This window comes from Rana temporaria, chromosome 5 (genome assembly GCF_905171775.1).
Source record: "Rana temporaria chromosome 5, aRanTem1.1, whole genome shotgun sequence".
NCBI lineage: Eukaryota > Metazoa > Chordata > Amphibia > Anura > Ranidae > Rana > Rana temporaria.
Window position 1 is genome coordinate 363,589,770 of NC_053493.1, and position 24,185 is coordinate 363,613,954.

Consider the following 24,185-nt stretch of genomic DNA (forward strand, 5'->3'; position numbering starts at 1 on the left):
TTTAAACGTCGCCTATGAAGATTTTAAAGGGTAAAAGTTTGTCGGCATTCCACGAGCGGACGCAATTTTGAAGCGTGACATGTTGGATATGAATTTACTCGGCGTAACATTATCTTTCATAATATAAAAAAAAATGGGGATAACTTTACTGTTGTCTTATTTTTTAATTAAAAAAAGTGTAATTTTTTTCCCAAAAAAGTGCTCTTGTAAGACCGCTGCGCAAATACGGCGTGACAGAAAGTATTGCAACAATCGCCATTTTATTCTCTAGGGTGTTAGGATAAAAAAAATATATATAATGTTTGGGGGTTCTAATTAGAGGGAAGAAGATGGCAGTGAAAATAGTGAAAAATAGTGAAAAATTATATTAGAATTGCTGTTTAACTTGTAATGCTTAACTTGTAATACCAACGGCCACCACCAGATGGCGCCAGCTCACACATCTGGTGGTAATAACTTGTAATACCAGCGGCTCACCACCAGATGGCGCCAGCTCACAAAAAAAACCGCCTTATTTTTTGCCCACCTTCCAAGCCAAGTCGCCAGGACACTATTTCTAGTCGCCATGGCGACCTGGCGACCGGGATTTGTCGAGCCCTGCCTTATGGTGTATTTAGCTGTTTGTCTGGAGTTCAGCTTTAAATGTTCCTGCAAAGATATTGTAACGGACCTATGAACTATTCTGCCTACAGAGGACTGCATGACTTGTTACTGAGCTCACAGGGTTAATTGTAGAGTGACTTTTTCACTGCTAAATGCTAATTGACGCTCTGTTGTGTATTACCAGTTAACAGCCTCCTGCCAGGTGTATGCTAACGTGATGATCTGTGAGTGTGTATTGTTCTAAAGGTTAATTGAATTCTATTGAGAAAGGAATGTGCCCGGCCAGGTCATGTTAAGTGGATCTCGGTGCCGGAACGTCTAGAGACTGATTGATTCAAGGAGATGTCATTATTTCAAAGTATCTGTGTGAAGGGGTGGGCGGAGATTGTCATTGTTCCTGTCACAGTTGTAAGCACATATAAGCTAAGGGAAATGTCCCATTAAAACAGTCTTGTTTGACCCTTCAACACGCAGCCTCGTCTCGTTCTTGATGGGGGACCCTCTCTCTGGATCTTGTGGATGGAATGATACCGGTTTTACTTGCATATCGCACTTTGCCAGGGAAAAGGACGTCTCCAACGGCTGATACCCTCTCACTAGCCCGGGTAGCCGTTACAGATATGTATTCTTATGGATAAACAAAACCATTACCACATTTAATTGCATTCTGTAGACCACAGGGTATTTATGAAGCTCCTACAAGCTCAATTGAAGTTCTGTGGTATTTAAACCACTTTAAAGGTCCCGTGGCACCTGGCTTTTGTCACTTCAAACAGGTTTTGCATTCCCTTACTAGTCTATTAGAATGCAACTCTTGCTTGAAGCAAGTCAGAAGGTGGTCAAATGCATCTGTCAACGAATTCTGAATGATCTCAGAAGTGTCTTGAATGGATGCCATCAATATAAGTCCAACAAATGAATAGAAGAGATTAATGTCATCTTCAGGTGCGTTTCTTGGAGAATCCAGCACTAGACTTATTTTCATCTACTGTACTACTAATGGAGAGCTTATCTAATTAATGGGTGAGCAGGAGCGGAAGCCTTGACAGATGGAGCTGGGACCAAAGGGAGCTGCGGACAGTTTATATAAGTGATAGCAAATTAATTTTATATTCATTTTAACAGAACACTTAAGCTGCAAGACATTACTACATTAATCCCCAATGCCTTCAAATCTACCATGCTGCAGAAGCTGCCGCAGTGCTGAAGAACAAGTAAAGAACATTTGGTGCTTTATAAATAGCAAGATCTATCAAATAAATGTTGGCTCTCATCTCAGAAGTTATGGTAACGATGCAAAACAAGAAAAGAATCATGATTAGAAATGAGCATAACAGAAATCTGTTATCTATTATAAAAAATATGCATTTATATGCCCACAGGCTCACAGCTCCCGAGGGTTCATAATCGTGTTTAAGTGGACCTTCAAAGGTCTCCTCGCCTCCCCCCAAAGAACTGCAGAGCTCACATTGTATATTTCATTTTAGCAGATGGAAGACATTTTGGCTTTACTTGCCTTCTTCCTAATTGGCACATTATTATTGTGCTTAATAGACGCATATGAAAGGCTACCAGTACATAAATTCACTGTTGGGTTGACACATATGTAGCGCCTGGCTACTTTCAGAGCCGTTAAATGTTAAATTTAGGGGAGAATTCAGAGAAATAGTTAGCTCTGAATTAGTTTGACTGTTTAAAGCGGGGGTTCACCCTAAAAAAAAAAAATTCTTTATCTACCATACAAACGAGCATACTAGCGTCAGCTACAGTATGCCTTTTTTTTGCGCTGTACTTACGGTTTAATCCGTAACTTTCGTTTCAGACTCCGGACGGGAATTGGGCGTTCCTATGAAGAGGGGTACATGATTGACATCCAGCTATGGCGCGTCATGCCTTCTGAAAAAAGCCGAAATAGGACGCGGACATATACGGCGCCTGCGCAGTCAGCTCCTAGTCTGTGCGCAGGCGCCGTATAGCGCCGTGAAGAGCCGAGTCCTACTCCGGCTATTTTCGGAACGTGTGACGCACCATAGCCAGCCGTCAATCATGTTCCACTCTTCATAGGAATGCTTACTCCCCGCGGGTGTCTGAAACGAAACTTACGGATTAAACCGTAAGTACAGCGCAAAAAAAAAAGGCATACTGTAGCTGATGCTAGTATGCTAGTTTGGATGGTACAAAGTTGTGTTTTTGGGTGAATCTCTGCTTTAAATTTGGGTCTCTGCTCTAGCTTGGCTGTGCTGTGGGCTAGCCTTTTGTCCAGGGACTCCCGTCACCCCCAGACGACAGGTGGCAGCAGTGGGGTCAAGTGAGTCTGAGTATCACTCCCTAGCAGCCAGTCAGGGGTTGGCCGCCTCGTTGTGCATGCTGGGGAGGGGTATAAAGGGGTCAGACACCATTCTCTTGAGGTTCTTCTTCCTCGGGTGGCGCCCACCATTGGGGTAGTAATTCCACGACACTGCCGCATGTGGCCCTCCTGGCCGGGGTGTGTGTGGGTAGCAGTGTTCCTGGTTTTGGTACAACGTTGGCCTGGAGCAATTGATCTGCTGTGTGGGCCCAGTGATCGACTGGGTCCCCAATCTGGAGGGGGTCCCGAGCTGTCCGTCCAATTGGAGGAAGCTAACCGATGAGGAGTCTGTCCGAAGGATACCAAGCACGAGATGGTGTTCCAGGAGGGGCCTGTCCATTCATCGGGGGACAACCTGGGATCTGACAGGCTGGATGTTTGTCGCCTGTCAGTCGCTGATGTTGCAAAACTACCTGAAGAAGATCCGGGTGCTGAATCTACTGAGAGAAGATTCCAGACCATAATTGTCTCCATTCTATTAGGAGGGTCTGTGGCAGAGACTTGATCCTAAGTTCGAGTGACATTCTGGCTGCCAGGCTGGTGAGAGAGGCCTGTCCAGATGCGCTATACCCACTCGGGCTGGAGTAGCGAAGTAAAGTGTTGTTGGAAGCAGGACTGTTTCCCGTATTCAGTTACACCTGAATCTGCTGTCTCCTATTTGCTATCCCTTCACCTTTCTACTGTTTAATAGTTTTTACCCGGCTGGGTAATAAAAGCACAGAAAAGACATTCCCTTTACTACAACTCTCATCAAGTACCCTAGACGGCGGAGATACAGAGGTAACGTGCCACCCAAAACAAACCAGCAGCTCCTTTGGGGTAGTGCTACACATATAGACCATTACAACTGACTAGTGTTTGTGTAGTACTAGTTCTAGACAAAACTGGGGAGCTGTGAGTCTGCAGAACTCTACAGACTATGGGCAGGTAATTGCTCCTGTGTTTCTCCCGCCATACAAGATAGCACCGGATGTCAATCTCACCCAGTGAAGTCGTCGGGCAGGCTCGGCTCCTCTCGCGTTAAGGACGTACAGGACGTGGGTGCGCGATATACGCCGATACCCGCTTCCCGCGCTGTGTTTGAACCACTGCGCCGACATATACCGAGCGCAGTACACTCGGGTATAGTCGGGCAGGCTCCGCTCCTCTCGCGTAAAGGACGTACAGGACGCACAGGACGTGACCGCGAGAGGAGCCGAGCCTGCCCGACTATACCCGAGTGTACTGCGCTCGGTATATGTCGGCGCAGTGGTTCAAACACAGCGCGGGAAGCGGGTATCAGCGTATATCGCGCACCCACAATTTTGCCCTGATTTTCAGGGCAAAAAAGTGCGCGGTATACGCCGATAAATACGGTAGATGAGGAGGAATAAGGGAGGGCAAAATATAAGCAGATAAAACTTCAAACTAAACCCGAACTGCATAGGTTAAAGCGGAGTTCTGCCCACATTATTTTTTTTTTCAAAGGCAACTGTTTTTATTTAAGTAATCTCAGGTTGTAATCGCTATTTTTTATTATTTTAATAAAACTGACCTTTGTTTTGGCTGTGTTGCACGCTTCCATCTCGCTTGTGGGCATGTGAAGCCCACAAGGATAGTTTTCCAGATATATGGTGCTGCTGGCTACCCAGCATGCACCTCCCGATCTCACACAGGCACATTAACCACTTAAGACCCGGACCAATATGCAGGTTAAGGACCTGGCCCCTTTTTGCGATTCAGCACTGCGTTGCTTTAACTGACAATTGCGCGGTCGTGCGACGTGGCTCCCAAACAAAATTGACGTCCTTTTTTCTCCACAAATAGAGATTTCTTTTGGCGGTATTTGATCACCTCTGCGGTTTTTATTTTTTGCGCTATAAACAAAAATAGAGTTACTTTTTGCTATAATAAATATCCCCCAAAAATATATAAAAAAACATTTTTTTTCCTCAGTTTAGGCCGATATGTATTCTTCTACATAATTTTGGTTAAAAAAATCGCAATAAGCGTTTGATTGGTTTGCGCAAAAGTTATAGCGTTTACAAAATAGGGGATAGTTTTATGGCATTTTTATTAATAATTTATTATTTATTAATACATTTTTTTTACTAGTAATGGCGGCGATCAGCGATTTTTTTCGCGACTGCGAAATTATGGCGGACACATCAGTCACTTTTGATACATTTTTGGGACCATTGTCATTTTCACAGCGAAAAGTGCTATAAAAATGCACTGATTACTGTGAAAATAACAATGGCAGTGAAGGGGTTAACCACTAGGGGGCGCTAAGGGGTTAAGTGTGCCCTAAGGGAGTGATTCTTACTGTAGGGGGGCGTGGCTGGACGTGTGACGTCGCTGATCGTCGTTCCCTATAACAGGAAACAGACGATCAGTGACACTGCCACAGAGAAGAACGGGGAAGGTGTGTTTACACTCACCTTTCCCCGTTCTTCAGCACCTGTGACCCGATCGCGGGACACCGGCGGCGATCGTGTCCGCGGGTCCCGCGGACGCGGTCATGAAGCGTCGGACTGGGTCGTGAGCGTGCCGCTGGCGGCGCGCGACCCACGGCTGGACTCTTAAAGGGCAACGTACCTGTACGTGCCTGTGCCCAGCCGTGACATTCTGCCAGCGTATATCGCCGTTAGGCGGTCCTTAAGTGGTTAAACACAGCGGGAAATGGTGCACCATCATGATCCAGTGGTGGACTGTTCCTGACATCCTCCTGTCCAGAGCAGGTCTGTGGGATTGATGATGTCAGGAACAGTCCACTGCACAAGACCTCTAGACTGTGGTGGGGGGGGGGGGCAGGATCTGCAGGGACTAGTCTTCTGCAGGGTAGGGTGACCACATTTCCAAACTACCATTCAGGGACACCCCCCCTTCCCAAAAATCAGCTTGTGCTGTAACGAATCACAACACAGTGATTGGACGGGATTTACGATTTCTCCAATCACAAGCAGGGGGCAGGGATTGTGCTCTTCCAGGCATTCCAGGCCAGGGCAAGTACTGTTAGTGAGTAAAGCAGTGATGTGGCGGCCTTTTTTGGGGGCATCAGATTGACCGGGGGCAATCCGGGACACGTGGTCACTCTACTGCAGGGAGAATCAAAGGATTAGGTAAGTAGATCTCTGTTCTCCAATGCCCTAGACAAAAACAAGCAGGTAACCCTTGCGGTGCACCACAACTTTTTTTTTGCCCTAGTTTGGGTGTTTTTATCAAATGAAAAAATAGCTTTTTAGCTTTGCTTTGTTTTGCAGGATACCGCAGTCTTCAGAGCGCTGCCTATGGTGCATGGGCAGTGCCTGCCTGACTGTGCCATCGCCTTCAGTTGCATTGCTCCCCCTGGTATCTGAAAGGTGGGGATCTATATCCAGGAAGCCCCAGGCACGCTTTCCGAAGCTGATTCTTGATCCTTCTCACTCAGATGGAGCTGTCTTGGGATCTAATCATTTAGAGAGCCCAGACATTTCCGGAATTAATGGCCTTACTTTATTCAGCATTTGAAAATCACTATTCATTAATAGAATCAGGAGATTGTTGTAACTTGTTATACGCAGGATGATCTCATGCATGAATTATTAAAGTATCATTTAGTTGGAATAAAGAGAAGCACTTTTGTCTTCGACTCTCAGCAGCTATTTATTTCAGAAGTGTGACCCGGACAAATGCTGGAAAAGAGCACTCTAGGCAAAAGTCACAATCATCTAATAAATATGTAATGAGGCCAGGTATTTACTTGAGTCATTTACTGCTAATTACTTTGTTTGGAAGGAAGGTCATCTTGTTCAAACATTTGGGCCTGTAATAGGAAATTAAAGGGGTTGTAAAGGTTTGGTTTTATTTTCTAACTAGGTACCTTTAAGCTAGTGCAATGTTAGTTCACTAACTTTTTCCTTCGGTTTCCCTTCAAAAAAATGTTTTCTTTGTCTGAATTTCTCACTTCCTGTTCCTCCTCGGTAAGCTGTTCTGTCTGACTAACCCCCGCTCGCATGATGGGGGCAAGCTTACTGATTTGTTCGGTCGATTGGTCAGTCGCTCAAACTCCCCACAACGTCGCTCAGTCATTCGTCAAACCCCTTTATCTCCCGTTGTTTGGTCGATCGTCCATCTGCCCATCAGCCCAGCACTTACCCCGTCCAGGCTTCAGTGTCTTCCCCCTGCGTCTCCTCCTTGGCATCTCAACCCCTGCTACCGGTCAATATGGTCGCTTCTCCTCTCAGCTTATCAGGTCTTAAGCCCCGCTTCATGATTGGCCGGGAGGAGAAGCAGAAAGACAATAGCAAATATTAATTTGGGTATTGTCACACAAATGGGTGGGCTTAGGGTGCACCTTTTTTTTAAGCCAATTAGAGCCTAATGCTGCGTACACACGATCATTTTTTGTCATGAAAAAAAACGACGTTTTTAAAAACGTCATTTAAAATGATCGTGTGTGGGCTGCACATCGTTTTTCATCTTCTGAAAAACAACCAAAAAAATTCGAACATGCTGCATTTTTTAACGTAGTTTTAAACTATGTCGTTTTTCGGGTTGTAAAAAATGATCGTGTGTGGGCTAAAACGACGTTTTAAACCCGCGCATGTTCAGAAGCAAGTTATGAGATGGGAGCGCTCGTTCTAGTAAAACTACCGTTCATAATGGAGTAAGCACATTCATCACGCTGTAACAGACAGAAAATCGCGAAACCTCTTTTACTAACACGGAATCGGCTAAAGCAGCCCAAAGGCGAATAGAACTTCCCCTTTAGAGTGCCGTCATACGTGTTGTACGTCACCGCGCTTTGTTCATCATTTTTTTAAAACGATGGTGTGTGGGCAACGTCGTTTTTAATGATGAAGTTGGAAAAACTTTGTTTTTTGGACATGCTGAAAACGAAGTTTTCTTTTCATGCCGAAAAATGATGGTGTGTACGCGGCATCAGGCTCTAATCACGTGATTCATTTTTTTAAAGAAAAACCCCATTGAAATCCATGCGTCTGGCATCCTGCATGTAAATTAGGGGCCGGGTACATCGATTACAGGGGCGGCGCCCCTAATGGAGCGGCCGCCACTGGGCCACATGTTACTGGTTAATACCACCTAGCTGAAATAAAAAAGTTAGAAAATTTCACTTATGGGAACACAGGAAACATTTTAATTTTAGGGTAGTAGGTCAATTAAAGCCCCAAAGGAAAATCTTGAGAGTTCAAAATCTTTAATTGCTCATCTGGTGACTGCAAGTAAAGAAAAGGACAACCAATGCGTTTCGGGGGCCATAAAACCCTTTATCCCAGTTGGGTGGAGAACAGAATATTTTATAAATTTGAAAGTGCTCCTTTGCAGATTGGTCTGCATTGCAGGCAGATAATATTAGAGAGGACAATCAGTGTTCACAGCAAAATGGCAGGGCATTTTTATTTGACTTACTACCCTTGGATTTTTCTATTCAGTCTAACCCCTCCCCTAAGGTGTCCCTGTTTTGTGGCAAGCTGCCATTGGGCTCAAGTGATGACTTTGTCCACCTTCTAAGAACCTGTAAAAATGTGTGTCCAGTGCCTCGCCATGAGCTGTTCTTAACCACTAGAGCACCGGGCCATCGTCAAATGACGGCTCCACGGTGACTCTGAAAATTCAACAGGACGTCAATTGACGTCCTGTATTCTTGCGGCCACTGGGGGGCGCGCGAGCGCGCCGGCGGCGGCGCGCGCGCGCCCCCGAGATGCCGATGCGCGTGCCTGGCGGTCGCGATGTCCGCCAGGCACTCGGAATCGGCGGCTACAGGGACAAGACGTGGAGCTCTGTGTGTAAACACAGAGCTCCACGTCCTGTCAGGGGAGAGAGGAGACCGATCTGTGTCCCTTGTACATAGGGACATAGATCGGTCACCTCCCCCAGTCACCCCCCTTCCCCCACAGTTAGAACACAATTTAGGTATACATATTAACCCCTTCCTCACCCCCTAGTGTTAACCCCTTGAATGCCAGTCACATTTATACAGTAATTAGTGCATATTTATCGCATTAATCGCTGTATAAATGTGAATGGCGCCAAAAACGTGTCAAAAGTGTCCGATGTGTTCGCCGCAATGTCACGGTGACAGTAAAAAAATCGCAAATCGCCGCCAATACTAGTAAAAAAAATTATAAAATAAAAATGCCATAAATCTATCAGCTATTTTGTAAACGCTATAACTTTTGCGCAAACCAATTAATATATGATCATTGCGATTTTTTTTACCAAAAATATGTAGAAGAATACATATCGGCCTAAACTGAGGAAAAAAAACGTTTTTTTTTTTAAAAAATTGTGATATTTATTAAATAAAAAAGTAAAAAATAGTGTTTTTTTTTTAAAATTGTCACTCTTCTTTTGTTAAAACCGCAGAGGTGATCAAATACCACCAAAAGAAAGCTCTATTTGTGGGAACAAAATGATAAAAAAATTGTTTGGGTACAGTGTAGCACGACCGCGCAATTGTCATTCAAAGTGCGACAGTGCTGAAAGCTGAAAATTGGCTTGGGCAGGAAGGGGCGGAAGTGCCCGGTATGGAAGTGGCTAAACAATAATGTTTTAACAGGTAAACGCTCAAGGTCATTTGTTTGTAGCGCAGACTCTATACTGGTCCTGCTTTTCAACCCGGGTTCTGATCCCAATTTGGTGCAAACAGCCAGTCGAAAAAGGTATTTTCAGGCAGGTGCACAAAGTTTAACTCAGTTCTTCACAGGCAGATAGGAGAGAAATTAGTTTTTGGGACTTTGAATGAGATGTGTTTTTAAGCAAACAGTAAGTATAAATAAAGTTGTATACGTAATAACCAGGCTCACACTTACCACCCAAACAGCAGGCCAAATTCAACTGTCTAACTGTATATGTTAAAAGCAGAGGATTGGTTGCACGCATTTGCAAATACATGGTTAAGCTGCAGGCCATCGCCAAGGCTCTCTGCATACTGCAGTCCTAACTAAACTTTTAAAGTCTCCTCAATAGAGGCATATAAATAATGAGTAGATAGGGGGCAGGTGACTGGGGGTGTGTCACGGCCCCTACCTATGATTGGTATAGCAGTAAAGAGCGCTGGAAAAAAAATGCATAAATGTATAAGGGTATCACAAAACACATCTCCATCCCTGTGTAGTATAAAGAAAACTAGGATTGGGACTTTAAATGAGGCATATGCAAAGCATACACCTCCATCCCTGTTGGTTAAAAGAGGGATGGAGGTGTATGCTTTGCATATGCCTCATTTAAAGTCCCAATCCCAGTTTTCTTTATTCACAGGCAGATAGTGGCAGTTTTTATTTTATTTTATAGAACTGGTATAGGGGTTGGGAAAAGCCTTGGGTTACCCAGAACTAACAACTTGATGGAGGACACTATCTAGCAAACAGTTATGTGTAATAGAAGAGTCTTCTATGAAGGAAATAGCAAACAATTCAGCACAGGGAGCTCCCATCATGGAAACAACCCTGGCCCATAGGTCTGGGACAGTCCCTCTAGCAAAGAAGTGGCACAATGGCCACAGTCTCTCTCCTAGGCTTTCTCTAGGGCCTACTCACTGCGTCACTGATTATCTGGATGTCTTCTTCCAGTTTCAGCTGACACTGCATCAACAGCCTCCTGATAAGATCCTTCTTGGACGTTGCCTGGTTTTTCCTGCTACTTGTGGATGATCCTTCAGCTCTTTGGTGAGCCAGAGTCATCCAGAACCCCTTTGAGGCTCTTAAAGCCTTGGAAGGTTTAACAGTACTTTCAGGCTAAGTCACTCGCCAGCAGGCAAAGGACCCTGTTATTCTCTGCTCATTACCCCATATTCTCCTCTCATCCTCCTACTGCTCACTCTCCCGACCAGGGATTGGCTGAGGCTGTATACATGGTCAGCCCAGTCTCTACCCTCTCCACCCACTATGTTCCAGAGCTTTCTGGAAAGGGGCCAGAATAGACCAAAGTAATCAATTCAGCTCCACTGGCTACACAGAGGCCAAAATAACTACATTTACCTACAACCTACCTAAACTAGCACCTAACTAGGGGGTATGCTACATTTTTATTTTTTTTGTAGCTGTGTAAGGTGGAATATGGACAGCAATTCAAAGTTGACAGATATTTTAAACCCTTTCCTACTATTTTAATAAACGTGTCTGTGTGCCCACAGGAGAGATTCCTCTAATTTCCTGATCTGCTAATACAACAGGATGTGGAGGGAAATTTATTATACTGGGACACAGAACAGCAGTAAGAGCTTGACAGGGATTTTACCTACTTTATTATATGAAAACAAAAACATTTTGGCTGCAATTCTACATATTTTTATTGAAAAAAACATTGTTTTAGTTTAAGTAGTTATATCTAAGATAGGGTGACCAGACATCCCTGGTTTTGTTTATTATTATTATTTATTATTGTTTATTGTCATTAGTACAGTGATCATATTTTTAGCACTGATCACTGTATTAGTTTCACTGGACCCCAAAAAGTGTCAAAAATATTACTTAGTGTCTGATTTTCCCGCCGCAATATCGCAGTTCTGCTATAAGTCGCTGATTGCCGCCATCACTAGAAAAAATAAATATGTCCCTGGATTTCATTTTAAAAATCTGGTCACCTTAGGGCCCTTTCACACGGGGCGGATCAGTAATGATCCGCCTCCGTGTGTCCGTACAGCTCAGCGGGGATCCTCTGTAACATCCCCGCTGAGCTGGCAGCTGACAGGGCGGTCCCCGCACACAAATGCGGATCTTTGCGGAGGCGGACAAATTACGGGTGTCAGCGGATGGTCATCTGCTGACACCCGTAATCACATAGAGACCCATGTATGTCCCGTTTTCATCCACAACGGACAGATGAAAATGCGGACATACGGTCCGTACTTAATGTAGCGCTACCCCTGCAGGAGCCGCTTTTTGATTCAGGGTCGGCCTTCTAGGTTACCTTATTGACTTGGTCTAGGGGTGAATACTATGAGTGAATAAAGAGAGAGCGAATGTCCAGACACAAATTCAGTTTCAAAGCTTTATTCCAAGGCCCAAACTGGCCAACATCAACAAGGCACATGACAGGAACAAGGCTGATGAGTGTAGAGGAACTTAGTATCAGGCCTTCAGATGTTAGGAGAGAGCAAGCCTGCTCTCAGCAATGATGCAGATCAATTCGTCGCCACCCAATCAGGGTGGGTAAAGTGCCCCCGGACAGGCAGTTATCTCAGGCCTGGCAGCCGGAGCGTCACTTGCAAAAATCACTGGGAGGATACAGGCCTCTGCCACAGGCCTGCCTCAGGGCCTCTGCCACATGCTGAACAATTTAGGAAATCAGTTTGAGTAAATCCTCCCAGTTATTTCAATCAATGTCACCCACTGACAGCTTAAGCATACCTGTCATACAGTGCGGCGACTGGATCCCCGGTGGTTCGTCTAGGCCTTCCGGACAACCTCTGGTTCTAGGTTCTCCCGAGCCAATTCCCACCGCACAGCTCCCAGCTTGGGATCAACTCAGCAACCGTTTGGGACCCAGCAAGCCGCTGGGGTCCATCTCTAGTTAAGGTGCATGATGCACGACCTTAGCATGGCAGGACGCGGTGGCCAGGCCCATGGATGCGCGTACCCTGAAGGTGGGTACCGCACCTGGAACTTGGGCCCCGCAAAAACAACCCGCCAAAAGCGGCCGCCACAGATATATCCCCCCTCCCAGCATGCCCAACGAGGGAAGAAACCCCCTGATTGGCTGCTGAAAGGAGGTGGATCCCCCAGAACCCCTCTTGCACCAACTGCCGCCCAGGGGTGTCAACACACCCCTGGTGCGCAGACTGACCTACAAAACAGATTCTGGAATTGGCAGCAGCCTGAATTTCCACAATTCGTAAATGGGGGTGATTAAGCCTCCCATTCCCCACTGATTTTAGTGTAACACCCGTACTGAAAGTAGGGGGGCGCTACATTAATCTAAGAGCGGTTCTTATGTTATATTTTTTGATGCATTTGTTACAGAAGTGGACCACTGTGCTGAGAGCAGTCATGGATGTCAGCAAATCTGTACCAACACAGAAGAATCGTATGAGTGTCAGTGCTATGAAGGGTTTAAGCTAAACAGAGATAAGAAGACCTGCAATCGTAAGTGCCTGATGTCATAACAATAGAGTAATATCAACAAATATGTCCTCTAAGAGCACCTGTCTCCTACATATGCTTTTGGTGGCCATTTTGTGGGCTAGCATTGATGAATTTGACCAACTTTGTAATAAAATAAAAAAGTATTTGCAGATTTTACTACATTTATTATATTATTTAGCCAGATTTTGGTTCACACTTTTAATCATGGACACCTGATTGGTTGCTGTGGATTAAACATTTCAGCACATGGACCCAAAATATTCTGTCCATTCACTAGAAAATAAAGACAGTGATAAAGCTGAGGTAGCTGAGCTTGATATTCAAGTGCCTCAGAGGTGTCCTGGGACACCTCGCTGATTGTGCGTTCAGAGGCCTTCACATATGAAAGTACTGGAGTCATAATTCTGTGCAGTCCTGAAAATATTGCCATTTCATTGATAAGGGGCTGGAAAAGATAGGAATGCTGAGTCATATATGTACGCCACTATTTTATCATTTCAGTAACATTTTAGAAAGCACTAATTTGAAGAAGAAATGCAAAATTCAAAAGTTTACCAATGATTAGGTATAAACAGCTATATACAATGTGATAAGTAGATATTATACTGTGATCCATTGATCTGATTGGTGATTTTATTGGTGATTATTATTTAGTAAAAAAGCAGCAAACAGTCATTATCTGATGAAGCCAAGCGAATCCTACATGCAACCACATGCAGTTGCAGCATGGTGCGATTATGTGCAATTCACTGCTACTGTGTAGGTTACACTATAGGGAGTAATTTGTTCTATTAGTTCAAATGGATTCATGTTTAAAATAAGACCTACCCCGAAAATAAGACCTAGCATTATTTTCCAGGTGACTGCAATATAAGCCTTAGTTTAAAATGCCTGTAAAATCCTAGAATCCTCTCTGTTACAGTAGTATATAATGTACAATGTGTGTCTTTCTGTAATATAATTGCGGAGAAGAGAGCTCCAGTGGGTCACAGAAGCGCAGAGCGGCGCTATAACAAAGGTATTTGGCGCAATTAAATTATAGAAACACACACATTGTACATTATATAATACTGTAATAGAGTGGATTCTAGGATTGTACAAGCATTTTAACTCAGTTCACACTGGGGATTCTTGACAGGCAGGAAGAGAGAGGGGAAGAGAAGACAGCACATTGCATGGCAAGACCTACCCCGAAAATAAGCCCTACTGTGTCTTTTGTTGCCAAAATGAATATAAGACCCGGGCTTATTTTCGGGGAAACACGTTACTTTGTAGTACGGTTTAATAACACACGGTTTACCATGTGTAACCAAAACATGCAGTAATGTGCCCCCTCTTCCTGTGCCCCTGCTCTGTTTTCCTTCCGCCTCCCTTCTCTGCCCCTGCTCTGTTTTTCTTCCCCCCTCTTCCTGTGCCCCTGCTCTGTTTTCCTTCCCCCCTCTTCCTGTGCCCCTGCTCTGTTTTCCTTCCCCCCTCTTCCTGTGCCCCTACTCTGTTTTCCTTTCCCCCTCTTCCTGTGCCCCCGCTCCCCCCCCCCACCCTTCTTCCTGTGCCCCTGCTCTGTTTTCCTTCTGCCTCCCTTCTCTGCCCCTGCTGTGTTTTTCTTCCCCCCTCTTCCTGTGCCCCTGCTCTGTTTTCCTTCCCCCCTCTTCCCGTGCCCCTGCTCTGTTTTTCTTTCCTTCTCTTCCTGTGCCCCGTTCTGTTTTCCTTCCCCCCTCTTCCTGTGCTCCTGCTCTGTTTTCCTTTCCCCCTCTTCCTGTGCCCCCGCTCCCCCCCCACCCTTCTTCCTCTGCCCCTGCTCTGTTTTTCTTTCCCCCTCTTCCTGTGCCCGGTCTGTTTTCCTTCCCCCCTCTTCCTGTGCCCCTGCTCTGTCCCCCCCCTTCCTCTGCCCCTGCTCTGTTTTCCTTCCCCCTCCTCCTCTGCCCCTGCTCTGTTTTCCTTTCCCCCTCTTCCTCTGCTCTGTTTCCCCCCCCCCCCCCGCTCTGTTTTCCTTACCTTTTTCCTGTGTCCCCACTCTTTTTTCCTCCCCCGCCCCTCTTCCTGTGCCCCCTGCTCTCTTTTCCTTCCCCCCCTTCTTCCTCTGCCCCTGCTCGGTTTTCCTTCCCCCCTCTTCCTCTGCCCCTGCTCTGTTTTCCTTCCCCCCTCTTCCTGTGCCCCTGGTCTGTTTTCCTTCCCCCCTCTTCCTTTGCCCCTGCTCTTCTGCTCTCCCCTCTTCCTCTGCCCCTGCTCTGTTTTCCTTCCCCCCTCTTCCTGTGCCCCTGGTCTGTTTTCCTTCCCCCCTCTTCCTGTGCCCCTGTTCTGTTTTCCTTCCCCCCTCTTCCTGTGCACCTGGTCTGTTTCCCTTCCCCCCTCTTCCTGTGCCCCTTCTCTGTTTTCCTTCCCCCTCTTCCTGTGCCCCTGCTCTGTTTTCCTTCCCCCCTCTTCCTGTGCCCCTGTTCTGTTTTCCTTCCCCCCTCTTCCTGTGCCCCTGGTCTGTTTTCCTCCCCCCTCTTTCTGTGCCCCTGGTCTGTTTTCCTCCCCCCCTCTTTCTGTGCCCCTGCTCTGTTTTCCTCACCCCTCTTCCTGTGCCCCGGCTCCCCCCCCCCTCTTCCTCTACCCCTGCTCTGTTTTCCTTCCCCGTCTTCCTGTGCCCCTGATTGATTTTCCTTCCCCCTCTTCCTGTTTCCCTTATCTGTTTTTCCCTCTCCCTTGTTCCTAAGCCTAAACAAACTACTGTAGGGAATGGCAACATTGGATTTTTCAGGGATCTATAAAGCAGACTGTCAACTAAACTACTCCAAAACATGTCAGTTGTGGCTGAAATTGCCATGAATTTTATATATATATATTCCATAGTAATATATTTTAATACAGTAATATAGTTTAGTTGGTTAGAACAAAAAATGTAGGTGGTTCACCATCACTTAATTTAATTTTGAAAGTCTTGGCCAGGTTTCTTTGTTTATAAGATGATTTGCCTTGTGTGAGTCCGGCAGCCCTTTTGTCTGATCCAAACCATCAGAGCTTCAGATCCAAGCTGCATTTAGTTTACTTTTTTTTTTAAATGACTTTGTATTTTAGCGGTTGATTACTGCGCCTTGAATGAACATGGCTGCGAGCACTTGTGTGTGAATGCTGATGGATCCTTCAAGTGCCAATGCTCCGAGGGATATTTTCTTCGTGATGATAAGAAGACATGCCAAAGTGAGTGACTTTTATGCTTTATAGACATTGGGAGATCATTGCAGACTGTGATAGGATGTGCGATGTCCACACAGATATGTCAACAATTGTTCCAGCATATGCTTTTCACAGTGATAATGACATTGACAGTTATTTTCTCAACCATCATTTCCAGCTTTAGGGCAGGTAGAGTCTAAAATAAACGTCATTCCTCGTGTCCTTTAAAATGCCTTTCATGTACAAATCTCATTTAATACTATGAGCCTATCTCACTTCTATGCATTGTGGTTTACCACATTTTTAAAAAGCAGGACATGTTAGCATAAAATAAGTTGATGAGGGACCTTTAACAAGTATGCAGCTGGTAGAGTCCACAGTAAGTTACAGTAAGCAGAGGCAACAGATGATCCAAGCAGGGTATGGCAGCACAGGTATTTTATTGTGTGTGTGTGTATATATATATATATATATATATATATATTGATCATCTGCAGAAGGTAATAATCATATAATAATGACTAGACATGTGCACACTGAAATATTTTGTTTCGGAATTTCGTTTTCGTCCGAAAAATACATTTATTTAGTTACTCCCGAAATTTGTTTTTATTTATTTCGTTTTTCGTTAAAAAAATGCATTTGTCCGAAAATCCAAATTAATTAAGGTCGAATCTGTCATTGAAGGCTATTGGTGTCTGTTGAATGTTCTAAGAAGATTCGACGGAATCTTTAAAAAAAAAGAATTGATGGAATCTTTAAAAAAAAAAGAAGATTCGACAGAATCTTTAAGGAAAAAAAAAAGATTCGACGGAGCAACGAAACTGTACGATGCCGCAATCGTACATTTCCGGTCAAATGTTCCGCCTACAAGCTATAGAAGAATTCTAATGTTGTATGACTAAAAAAAATTATATTTATTAATTATTTTTACTAGTCAACCAACATTAGAATTCTTCTATAGCCTATTTCACCATAAATGTCCGCTTGCTGCGATCGTATGTTTTTAGCTACTTCGTCGAATCTTTATGTCTCTCTATGTCGAATCTTTTCTCTCTCTATCGAATCTTTTCTCTCTCTATCGAATCTTTTCTCTCTGTCGAATCTTTTCTCTCTGTCGACTCTTCTTCATGTCTCTATAATGTCAAATCTTTTCTCTCAATGTCGAATATTTTCTCTTTATGTAGAATAATATTGGACTAATAGAGTTAAGATTAGGCACATTCGACCGCAACGAAAATGAAAATAAAGCATTTGTTTATGTCGGATCTTTCGTTTTTCGTTTTCTGTGCTTTCGTTATCGTTTGTTAAAACGATAACCAAAATACCTGAAATTCGGACGGAAATGCATTCGGACGAAAACAAATGCACATGTCTAATAATGACCAGAAAAGTAACACAGTTGGTGCAGTGGTCAGGAGAAAGTACTGCACACCACGGCTTATAGAGTACAGCATTTCTGAGTATATTTAAGGTAAGCACTATGCAGAGTCATCAGTGTACTGCTCTCTTATATAGGTAGTCAGAGAGGTGCCCCCCTTTACACTGGTAGTTCCCCTTTACATTGTTAGTCAGTATAGAGACCCTATCACATTGGTCGTCAGCCTAGTGCCCTGTTACATTGGTGGTCAGTGTAGTGCTCCCATTACATTTTGGTGAGTAAGGTACCCCTTTACATTGATTGTCAGAATATTGGTGGCCAGTGTAGTGCTCTCTTACATTGGTGGTCATTGTAGTGCCCTCTTTACATTGGTAGTCATTGTAGAGCCCCCTTGTATTGATGGTCAGTGTAGCGCCCCCTTTACCTTGGTGGTCAGTATAGTGTCCCTTTTACATTGGTGGTCAAAAGAGTGCCCCCTTATATTATATATCGGTGACCTTTGGTATAATTCTCTATGGTGGTCTATGATTATATGTCCCTTTACATTGGTCACTATAGTGCTCTCATTTATGTTAATTTGTGTTCAGTGAAGAGTTGTCACCATACATTGTATATACATTATATTACAATAGTGACCTTAGGTATAGTGCTCTTTATTGGTGGTCTACGCTAACATACTAACGTACATTGTTCAGCAAAGTGCCCCCCCATACATTTGTGCTCAGTGAAGAGATGTCACCATATATTGGTGGTCAGTGTAGTTCCCCCCCTTATATTACAATGGTGGCCTTATGTATAGTGCTCTTCATTAGTGGTCTATGCTAACATACCTATGTGCATTGCTCAGTAAAGTGCCTCCCCATACATTTGTGCTCAGTGAAGAGATGTCACCATATATTGGTGGCCAGTGTAGTGCTCCCTTACATTATTGGTCAGTGAAAAGTTGCCACTTACTTTAGTGATCCGTGTAACCAAGCTTATGTGTTTATCTCCTGACAAGTTCCTAGTAACTTAGGAAGCCAATTAAACACGTTCTTGTTTCTAAACTGATATTTTATTATGGTTTATACATTACATGCATTCTATCTCACAGGTAAAGACCCCTGTAAAACCTCTGAGCATGGCTGTGAGCATCTGTGTGTCAATAATGGGAATTCCTATATGTGCAAATGCTTTGAAGGATACAGTTTAACTGAAGATGCAAAAAGCTGTAGAAGTAAGTATGAGAAATGCAGATGGTCTGATTTACTGAAAAAGAGGTTATATATCAAGGAACATTTTTTTAGAGTAAAAAAAAAAAATTTAATCTGCATTTTCTTTCCATCTTTATTCCTCTGATTTCTGCTGATTTACACATATGTGCATGTTTGCCCTTGCTCACATGGGCACACTACAGAGTACACCTGTGCGAGGGGCGGATGTCAAATTAGGAGCAGTGACTGTGTCCATGCAGCTGCTGCATTACAGTTACCATGAATGGGACTGCCTGCGTGGAGAAGCAAGGACCACTGTGCATCCCCATGTGAGTAAACATGGCCCTCGCATAGGCGTATGCTGTTGTGCCCTCGTGTGAATGAGGCCTTAATGCAGGAGTTTTTTTGGATTGATCAAAGTTTTTTTTAAGGCAGTGTGCCCTTACATTGGTAGTCAGTAGAGAAATTCCCTCTTACATTGGAAGCCAGTGGAGAAGTTCATCTTTACATTGATGGTCAGTAGAGAGGTGTACCCTTATAATTGGTGGTTAGTAGAGAAATATACCCTTATAATTGGTGGTCAGTAGATACGTGTACCCTTATATTGGTGGTCAGTAGATACGTGTACCCTTATATTGGTGGTCAGTAGAGAAGTGCTACCTTTTATTGTTGATCAGTAGAGAAGTGTACTCTTATATTGGTGGTCAGTAGAGAAGTGTACCCTTATATTGGTGGTCAGTAGAGAAGTGCTCCCTTATATTGGTGGTGGAGAAATTCACAATTACATTAGTGCATAGTGGAGAAGTGCTCCTTTACATTGGTGGTCAGTAGAGAAGTATACCCTTATATTAGTGGTCAGTAGAGAAGTGTACCCTTATATTGGTGGTCAGTAGAGAAGTGCTCCCTTATATTAGTAGTGGAGAAGTTCCCAATTACATTGGTGCATAGTGGAAAAGTTTACCCTTACATTGGTGGTCAGCAGAGAAGTATACCCTTATATTGGTAGTGGAGAAGTTCCAAATTACATTGGTGCATAGTGGAATGCAGAAATGCTCCCTTACATTGGTGGTCAGTAGAAAAGTGTACCCTTATAATAATGGTTAGTAGAAAAGTTTACCCTTATAATAATGGTTAGTAGAAAAGTGTACCCTTATAATAATGGTTAGTAGAAAAGTATACCCTTATATTGGTGGTTACTAGAGAAGTGTAACCTTATATTGGTGGTTACTAGAGAAGTGTACCCTTATATTGGTGGTCAGCAGAGAAGTGTAACCTTATATTGGTGGTCAGTAGAGAAGTGTACCCTTATATTGGTAGAGGAGAAGTTCCAAATTACATTGGTGCATAGTGGAATGCAGAAATGCTTCCTTACATTGGTGGTCAGTAGAAAAGTGTACCCTTATAATAATGGTTAGTAGAAAAGTGTACCCTTATAATGATGGTTAGTAGAAAAGTATACCCTTATATTGGTGGTTACTAGAGAAGTGTACCCTTATATTGGTGGTCGGTAGAGAAGTGTACCCTTATAGTGGTCAGCAGAGAAGTGTAACCTTATATTGGTGGTCAGTAGACCAGTGTACCCTTATATTGGTAGTGGAAAAGTTCCCAATTACATTGGTGCATAGTGGAGAAGTGATCCCTTACATTGGTGGTCAGTGATGAGATGTTCCCATTTATTGGTGGTCAGTGTAGTGCTCCCTTACATTAGTGGTCAGTGAAAAGTTACCACTTACTTTGGTGATCCGTGTAACCAATTACCATTCTCATAAAATCAGTAAGGACAGCTTATGTGTTTATCCCCTGACAAGTTCCTAGTAACACAATTAGGAAGCAAATTAAATATGTCCTTATTACTAAATAATGGCTTATACGGTACATGCATTCTATCTCACAGGTAAAGACCCCTGTAAAACCTCTGTGCATGGCTGTGAGCATCTGTGTGTCAATAATGAGAATTCCTATATGTGCAAATGCTTTGAAGGATACAGTTTAGCTGAAGATGGAAAAAGCTGTAGAAGTAAGTATGAGAAATGCAGATGTTCTGATTTACTGATAAAGACGTGTGTAACCACCTAGATATCAAGGAACATTTTTTTTTAGATTAAAAAAATTTAAATCTACATTTTCTTTCTATCTTTATTACACTGATTTCTGCTGATTTACACCTATGTGCATGTTAGGCCTTATTCACATGGCATACTACAGAGTACACCTGTGCGAGGGGCAGATGTCAAATTAGAAGCAGTGACTGTGTCCATGCAGCCGCTGCATCCCAATTAAAATGAATGGGACTGCCTGCATGGAGAAGGAGTGTGCCCTTACATTGGTGGTCAGTAGAGAAATGCCCTCTTATATTGGAACCAAGTGGAGAAGTAGAAAAGTGCATATTCACATTGATGGTCAGTAGAGAGGTGTAGCCTTATAATTGGTGCTCAGTAGATACGTGTACATGGGCGTCCGCTGAAATTTTTTCAGGGGTGGGTGTTCAGCAGCGGCGATACACAATCGCATTTAACCCTTTCTTCACTAGCACTAGCGGGGGTTAAAAGCGCCCCGCTAGCGGCCGAATACCGCAGCTAAAATGATGGTAAAGCGTCGATTTTTAGCCACGCTTTACCGATAATGCGGCCAGCTGGCAGTGTGAAATAGCTCTTCAGATAATTCAGCTTCACTCCATGCCCATATAAATATAGCCTAGAGAATGTACAGACCCCCCTTCAGCACAGATGGACCCCCCCCCTTCAGCACAGACCCCTCCATTCAGCACAGATGAACCCCCCCCTTCAGCACAGACCCCTCCATTCAGCACAGATGGACCCCCATTCAGCACAGACCCCTCCATTCAGCGCAGATGGACCCCCCCCTTCAGCACAGACCCCTCCATTCAGCACAGATGGGCCCCGCATTCCGCACAGACCCCTCCATTCAGCACAGACCCCCCCTTCAGCACAGATGGACCCCCTTTAAGCACAGGACCCCCTTCAGCACAGATGGATCCCCCCTTCAGCACATATCATCCTTCAGTAGAGACTCCCCTTCAGCACAGATGGACCCCCCTTCAGCACAGATGGACCCCCCCTTCAGTACAGACCCCCCTTCAGCACAGATGGACTCCCCATTCAGTACAAAACCCCCTTCAGCACAGACGGTCCCCCCCTCACCCCATCCGATTCAGGAGCTCAGATCAGCCATCAGCACGGCACAGGCAGCAGGTTCCCTCCCCCTGTGTACACATAAACACTGGAGGGGGAGACGGCTTCACTCTGCTCACTGTGCCTGTGTGACATCCGGCCCAGGACTGCTCAGACAGTCCACGGCCGTAAGACTCTTCAACACCTTCTCGATTTTTAAGGGGGGGTCAATTGCCCCCCCTTGCCCTATGGAGCGGACACCCATGTCCCCTTATATTGGTGGTCAGTCGAGAAGTGTACCCTTATATTGGTGGTCAGTAGAGAAGTGCTTCCTTATATTGGTAGCGGAGAAGTTCCCAATTACATTGGTGCATAGTGGAGAAGTGCTCCCTTACATTGGTTGTCAGTAGAGAAGTGCTCCCTTATATTGGTAGTGGAGAAGTTCCCAATTACACTGGGGCAAAGAGGGGGGATTTTTCCTTTACATTGATGGTCAGTAGAGAAGTGTACCCTTATATTGGTGGTCAGTAGAGAAGTGTACCCTTATTTTGGTGGTCAGTAGAAAAGTGCTCCCTTATATTGGTGGTGGAGGAATTCACAATTACATTAGTGCATAGTGAAGTGCTCCCTTACATTGGTGGTCAGTAGAGAAGTGTACCCTTAAATTGGTGGTCAGTAGAAAAGTGTACACTTATATTGGTGGTCAGTATAGAAGTGTACCCTTATATTGGTGGTCAGTAGAAAAGTGTACACTTATATTGGTGGTCAGTAGAGAAGTGCTCCCTTACATTGGTGGTCAGTAGAGAAGTGTACCCTTATAATGATAGTTAGTAGAGAAGTGTACGCTTATAATGATGGTTAGTAGAGAAGTGTACCCTTATATTGGTGGTCAGTGGAGAAGTGCACCCTTATATTGGTGGTCAGTATAGAAGTGTACCCTTATAATGATGGTCAGTTGAGAAGTGTACCCTTGTATTGGTGGTCAGTAGAGAAGTGCTCCCTTACATTGGTGGTCAGTAGAGAAGTGTACCCTTATAATGATGGTCAGTTGAGAAGTGTACCCTTGTATTGGTGGTCAGTAGATAAGTGTTCCCCTATATTGGTAGTGGGGAAGTTCCCAATTACATTGGTGCACAGTGGAGAAGTGCTCCCTTACATTGGTGGTCAGTGTAAAAGTGCTCCCTTACATTAGAAGTTATGGAAGACTAGTCCCTTAAATTGGTGTTTAGGGTAAAAGTGCTCCTTTACATTGGTGTTCAGTGGAAAAGTGTTCCTTTACATTTATGGTCAATGGAGAAGTGTCCCCCTACATTGGCAGCTGGTAAAAAAAATGCCCCCTTACATTGGTGGTCGGTGGAAAAATCCCCCCTACATAGGTGGTAAAGTGCAACCTTTACATTAGTGGACATTGGGAGCTAAGCTACATAGGTCGATGACTTCTTGTACCCAGGGTGGATTGCTCTAACCACCCTACCCTTAGTTCAACACTGCAGATATTTATCCCATGACAGACAACAGTGCATGAAAACATATTTTTTAGGTTGTTATTACCATTGCCTGTCCGTAGAGGCTTTATTTTGTGCAGCATGGTTTTGTCTGTGTGATAAGTCTACTTTACCCTGTGGACTGAAACAACTTTTCCAACATTTTAATTCTGCCTCCTGGCTCATGTCTGAACACGGCCTGATCTTCTATGTGTGTGGGCCCGTCCTCCTCCAGCACATGCCACCCTCACAAAAGATAGAATAGGTTGCAGAAGTGATGTTATACCGTCACCCTTCTTTCCCAAGTAGCAGAAAATACAAACTTTGCCTATGTCAGTATAATCTGAAATTTTAGCTAGTGTGCAAAGGGTAATTGTTGTTAAATGTAAAGAAGAATTACAGATCATTATGTCGTTTAGAGAGAAGAAAGTCTATACTAAAGGGAAGTTTCACATTTCCCCGTGGCTCTGTTGTAATCCCTATGTAGCAGTATTGTGTGAATATAACCCTGTCTTATGGACCCCATTGGGCAAATGACAGCACACTTTCCATCATTATATGGTCTGGCTTTATAGATAAGTGTGCCCATTACAACCATGCCTGGTCCTCTATAGAGGTCTACTGCCCGTTCAATGAGGTTTTGGTTGTTACCCAATACTGACTTATTCTGCACTGGAAAATAGCAGGGACACGTTGTGCTGGAAATAGTAGCTCTGGGCTGCACATTCCTCATTGTTTACGTAATTTTTTTCTATATTAGAAATAAAAAGATCTAGACTATGTGGATGTAAAATTCTCATGATGGCACAATAAACTGCAC

At 44.1% G+C, this 24,185-nt stretch overlaps 1 protein-coding gene across 4 annotated transcripts in view; it reads left to right on the forward strand.

Moving 5' to 3' along the window:
- Positions 1-24,185, forward strand: part of MATN2 (matrilin 2) — a 162,250-nt gene that overhangs the window by 90,419 nt on the left and 47,646 nt on the right. For 2 of the 4 annotated variants that reach the window (XM_040354754.1, XM_040354755.1), the window contains exons 9-12: positions 12,895-13,017; positions 16,078-16,200; positions 18,651-18,773; positions 20,645-20,767. In XM_040354754.1, the coding sequence (XP_040210688.1) occupies positions 12,895-13,017; positions 16,078-16,200; positions 18,651-18,773; positions 20,645-20,767 (492 nt within the window). The remainder of the gene's footprint in view (positions 1-12,894; positions 13,018-16,077; positions 16,201-18,650; positions 18,774-20,644; positions 20,768-24,185) is intronic. The other 2 variants (XM_040354757.1, XM_040354756.1) reach the window with 2 other exon arrangements.